This window comes from Morone saxatilis, unplaced genomic scaffold (assembly GCF_004916995.1).
Source record: "Morone saxatilis isolate NCDOM2014 unplaced genomic scaffold, NCSU_SB_2.0 Contig4, whole genome shotgun sequence".
Lineage (NCBI taxonomy): Eukaryota > Metazoa > Chordata > Actinopteri > Moronidae > Morone > Morone saxatilis.
The window spans coordinates 129567-135198 of record NW_023339984.1 but is presented as its reverse complement, the minus strand read 5'-3'; the positions used below and the strand labels follow the sequence as shown (position 1 = coordinate 135198).

At 38.5% G+C, this 5632-nt stretch overlaps 1 protein-coding gene, 1 long non-coding RNA gene and 1 other non-coding gene across 3 annotated transcripts; 2 read left to right on the top strand and 1 right to left on the bottom strand.

The window, feature by feature from the left end:
* Positions 1-12: 12 nt before the first annotated feature.
* Positions 13-2954, bottom strand: LOC118338214. Its single transcript, XR_004797227.1, has 3 exons — positions 2840-2954; positions 2288-2330; positions 13-1325 (listed from the first exon to the last, which is right to left on the bottom strand). It is a non-coding gene; the product is annotated as an uncharacterized LOC118338214 (long non-coding RNA).
* Positions 2668-2749, top strand: trnal-aag. The gene has a single exon. It is a non-coding gene; the product is annotated as a tRNA-Leu (tRNA).
* A 1342-nt stretch (positions 2955-4296) lies between the features above and the next one.
* snapc2 (small nuclear RNA activating complex, polypeptide 2) lies at positions 4297-5363 on the top strand. Its single transcript, XM_035675692.1, has 2 exons — positions 4297-4675; positions 5169-5363. The coding sequence occupies exons 1-2, from the start codon at positions 4463-4465 to the stop codon at positions 5361-5363; spliced, it is 408 nt and encodes a 135-aa protein (XP_035531585.1). The 5' UTR covers positions 4297-4462.
* The last annotated feature ends 269 nt before the right edge of the window (positions 5364-5632 follow it).

The following is a 5632-nucleotide window of genomic DNA, read 5'->3' as shown; positions in this document are numbered from 1 at the left end:
AGGCATTTAATGGTCAAAATATTAGTAATAAATATTTGAATATATTCGAATATTAATATTAATAAACAAACAAACTTCGAATATGATTTTTGTCCAAAAGTCAAAGCCCTACGCACAACACACAGAAACAAGCACCTGGGTCTCTTAATTTTTGGCACCAGCTACCAAAAGGCTTGCTGTCTCCACCCCTTTCTTCTATCCACAGCCAGCGCCATTTATTTTTAAGTCCTTTTTCAGTTAGGACGTCTTCCCCTGGCTTCATGAATTTCCCCTCCATCTTTGGATTTCGGTGAAACAAACGCCGGCCTGGATGCTGCGTTCAAGACCACTCAGAGGTAACCGAGAGGTCATAGTGTACACGCTACAGGTTAAGTCGGAGGAGAAGAATGAAGTGTGGCATATTGTCACTATCCGCTGAACACTGAAAACCTATGCAGCAGCAATGCTTATTTTGGAAGAAGATGGATATACGTGTAATTTTCAAGTTTGACGCTGTTCAATTCATTTTCCACAATTCACAGCCTGTTTTTTCCTGAGTTGTCTGGAACGCAGCAACAACTGCTGCTGGCCCCCCGTGGTTACTGTTGCTATGTCTGTCACAACCTTCTGAGTACATCCATGGTCACAACAACCATAACTATGCATGCCATTGCGTGTGCATAGTTACGATTGCTAACGTAGGATTGGACAGTAGCGGTTTGAGGGAGGGGCTTGACAATACCCCGCATCAACAGGTTTCTTTTCAATGTTTACTTTTTTTTTTTTTTTTTATGAATCGCAGTCAAACACCACACGCCGGAGATCCGGCACGGTGCCGGACTACTTTAAGTCCTGTGTGGTTGCAGACTAGTGGTATAGACTTTTTGGAAAATTTAGACTGAAATCAGATTTTTTTATATTGGCCAAAAATATGCTGAAATATTAATATCGTACAATTATGAATCATAATCAACAGTACTACACCTCACACGGGGCACCATTTATCTTGTTGGGTTAGGGTACCTACATGATAAGAGCTATTAAAGAAGGTATACAGCGAAAATGAAAAAAGGAGGATGAGAAGACATGCATAAATTGTTCTGAGAAGATTTAACCTGCATTCTATCAAATATCTTGGTTACTAATTACGGCCAAGAAAATGTAATTCTGAAGATCCCTTTCAGGGTTGCACAAGGAAACTCAGAAACTAACTAGCCTAATTAACCAGTTCATCTTGTACTCATAGCAGTACCTTTTGCTCTTCAATCCAATTGATTGTTTCCTCTGATGTACCTCGACCTCTCAGGAAAGTCACAATTTCCGACAGTTTCTCAGCCATCATGGATCTGTGGAACAGTGGGACAGTTTAATTTCAGTGAACTCAGGAGTCACAGATGAGAAAAAATAGAAGGATAAGTAGGAAAGAACTATGAAAAATAAATATGCAGATATGTCATGTATAAGACTAATGAAAACTCCCTGTAAATGAATTACAAAGGTTTAATTTTAATATGAAAAATTAGTAGTAGTAGGGTATTTGGACATTATCTACATATTATTGCTAGCACGCAAAAATATTTGGAAACAGTGTCAAACCTAGGTAAAGATCACAGCAGTCTTATTAAAAGGTGAAACTAGGTACCAGCGGAAAATTTTGCTCGTTTATGTATTTTTAAAGATGTAGCAAAAAGAAAGTTACATAGGAAAGAAAAATTGTTTTTCATCTGACGTTCAGGATTAGCACAGGCTTTTGCAATTGCTGTGTTTGACTGAGTAAAACAATATGGAGCTGCTGTGTAAAGCAATATAATCTATACCATCCCAAAAATGTCCACACCTTGCATTGGTAACATTGTTGACTGTTAAGCTCTAACATTATCAGTACAGTATTTTTGACCAAACTATAAACTATGCAGTATGTTAACAAAATGGCACTTTCAGTAGGTTTATACTATACATATCTAACCTACTAAATACAGACCCATTTTGAATGATCTGGAAAATATTGCTAATAAAATGTACAGTATATCAAACCAGTATATTTCATTTGATGCATATAACTACCTATTCCTCCTATGCTCCTCTTCTTTTGGCACTTAGGAGCAGTTGCCATGTGGATCAAGGTGCATACTGTCATTAATTCAGTTTATCTCGATGAATAACAACGTAAAATATTGATTTTATTAAGTCTTTTGTCCTGTGAACATGCATCTTGCTTAGCTACCATTTGCCAACAAACATACTCAGCTAAAAAGTCTCAAAAACATGGAACTGGAGATAACGTTAGTTCCTGTCAGTCTTTGTTTACCTGGTCTGCTGTTTTCATCTGAATGGCTCCGGTGTTCCCTTGCCTGAGAGAGAGACAGAGACAGAGAAGGTGACTGCTAGCAGCCTAATTTGAGTGGGTCATGCTAAAAGACGGTACCGTTAACGTTAGCCTTAGTTTGAACAAAGTAACGTTATTGTCATGTAACGTGCAGGAATTGCAAGTCAAAATCCATATATAGGCCTACTGTGGGTCATGGACCGGATCATTTTTTCTCGTAATATTACGACTTTATTCTCGTATAATTACGACTTTATTCTGGCAATATTATGACCTTATTCTCGTAATATAATGTATCTTTTAGTATGGCCCTAATACTCCGTCGTTAGCTAAAGCATTTTGGATTTATTTTTGGTTTCAGTGGTAGCGTGGCCGAGCGGATCTAGAGGCGCTGGATTAAGGCTCCAGCTCTTCGGGGCGTGGGTTCGAATCCCACCGCTGCCATAATATTTACTTTTAACTGTAATTGACGCAGTAAGGTTGTTTAACTTTTGCTTTATTTTCGTGTTTCCAAAAACTACATCAACGACATACCGAGTTTGGAAGCTTTTAAAATAGATTATTGTGTCATGGAACGTGTAAGAATGCTTCCTTTAGCATGCCTACAGTCAGTATTTATTTAGGTCGATTTCAGCAACCCGGAAGTAGTAAGGCTCCTAGCCTTCAAATTAAAGCGAGAAAGACACACTTGGATCTACTGTGCACTTTCTAGTTTGTGGGGGCTTTTTAATGATATAAGGTGTGTGCGTGTATGTGTATGTGTGTGTTGACAAGATGCTCCACTTGGACCACAGGCCAGAAATGATGGAGCCTAATTATAGATTAATTGACAGTGTTTTATAGTGGATAATAGTTAATGGATGGTGCATTAATGCAATAATTATCATTAAGATCGAAATTCAAATTACACACAGCAGCACTGGGGAATATAGTGCAATAAAAAGAGTACAGTGTACATACAATCGTATCACAAATACGAATATTACAAAATATAATCTAAGTATGTTTAAAGCTAAACTGTACATGTGCAATTTAAGAAAAATAATACAAGTTTGGTTGAATTAAAAGCAGTCTTGGTCAGCGGGGGTTGGAGGTACAGGGTGCTGTGGCATTGTGGAGTCTGATGGCAGATGGTACAATGGCTCTCCAAACCCTGAGGCTCGGGCTGGACCAGTCTGTGGCTGAAAAGTGGTCCTGAGCTGCCTCAGCTCAGTGTAGAGAGGATGACAGGGGTTGTCCATGATGGCTTTCAGCTTCCTCTCATCCTCTTTTAAGTCACAGCCTCCACACTGTCCAGCTCCATTCCCACCACTGAGCATTACAATGTTTCTATTTTCAGCTACAGCTTTGTGGAATTTATATTATTATTTTGTTTATTTTGCCCTGTACACCAGTCGGTCCCAACCTGATAGACAAAACAAACAAAAAAATATAAAAAATATAAAAAATATACACAGTAGGTATATATCTCAGGATTCGGTTTACTTCTGTGAAGAACTGTAAATGTAACGTAATGTAAAAAAAAAAATAGAAAATACATAACTTTATACATAAGAATTGTATAAAAGGTTCCCTAAACAGGAAATAATCTGATCAAAATCCATTCAAATCACTCCTTTTATACATACTTTTTGCACTTACTGTTTTCTATTTTGGTTAATTGTACAGTTTGGAATATAATATGGAATATCCATTAAATATATGTCACTAAGTCTGCGTCATTAGTTTACTATGGAAGCCCATTTTCGCCAATATGATGGGGAAAAAAAGATTATGTAAAAAAATTATGCTGTCCTTATTTTGAGATACTAACGTTAAGTATTTTTGCTAAGTCAATGTTTTGAGAAAGTTTCTAATTTTAATGAGTTACGGAATCCTTTTTTCCGTCACATTGGCGAAAATAGGCTGGTTGGGAACCCCTGTTGTAAAATGTTTGCAAGTTAGCGGGACAACGCTTATTATTCTGAAAATATTGCACCGGAAGTCGCATTGATGTTTTCATTACGGCGGAGTTGTGAGGAAGGCACATGGTTTACACTAAGGTTAACGTTAAAATGATCAGGTGAATTAAGTTAACAGACACATCTCTCCGAACCCTTCCAAGTCGAGTCTGCTCGTTCAGCTCGGTCTGAAGTAACTGAGCACCGGTGAGTCGAGATGAAGCCGCCCCCTCGTACACGAACTAAACCGAATCGCATCCTGAAACATGAGTCGGTACCGCGGCGATCACGTAAACCGGCTTTTAAGTGGCAGCGAGTGGAACAGAGGAAGCTACTTAATGCTCTGAGAAGACTCGGCAGGACCGGAGGCACCCAGGACATTGACTATGCTTCCCTGAGGAAATATGTGTTTACTCGGTCCATTTCAGAGGTAATTGTTCCAGTAGTAACGTCAGTCTGTTGTCATAGATTTGGAGGGACATTACAGACGATTGGTAGTTTTCCTTAAGGGACTTCTCTGCTACGAGAACATTAGATAGACTGTATTGGTCCCACACTGGGGAAATTCACTTGCTTTAGGTTTTTTTAGATTATCTGTCTCATGTTATACTGTCAGGATATAGAGGAAGTTTCAGCAAATATGACAAAAAGTGACCTACTGAAGCTTTAACTGGCAAAATATAAAAGAATGCTTAAATTACCTTTATGATTTCTCAAAGATATCATCTTCACATCTTCTTTGCCCACCCTACAGTCCAAAACCCAGATGTGTTCCCAGTCCGGGACCAGATTGGCAATCAACCAATCGATTAATATGAATATGAATATGAAAATGCACATTTTGTTAGCACCTAGGTCAAACCCTGATTTAGGTAGCTTTATGTATTTATAAAGGTGTGTGGACGTTCCCTTTCTACTGTTAGGTCCAGTCTTTGGTGGAATCTCTGAAGAACAAAGTGATCTCATGTGCGAGCTTCGCACTGAGGCAGAAGAGATGTGAGGAGGAGAAGGTCAGAAAGCCCATCGAGGTGTGGACACACATTGCTTCTACTGTGGCTGGAGCCCATGAAGAAGCCATTTGCACCGCCTTCTCCCAGGTACTGCAATCCAGATACTGATAAGTCAGGGTGGGTTAGGTTGTTCTTATTATTGTGGTTACCTTATAGGAGTGGAAAACTTGGCATAACGCTTTTTGTTTCTTTTTATTTTTAAATTGTATTTTTACTGATAGTACAGGATATGTACATAGATACAACATTCACAAATCATTACTTTGTATGAATTATTGCCCACCCCCCCGAACACATAGGACACCCATCCAGAAAGTAGAAAGGATAATAATAGTAACAATAATAATAATAATAATAATAAAAATTAAAGCTGCAAG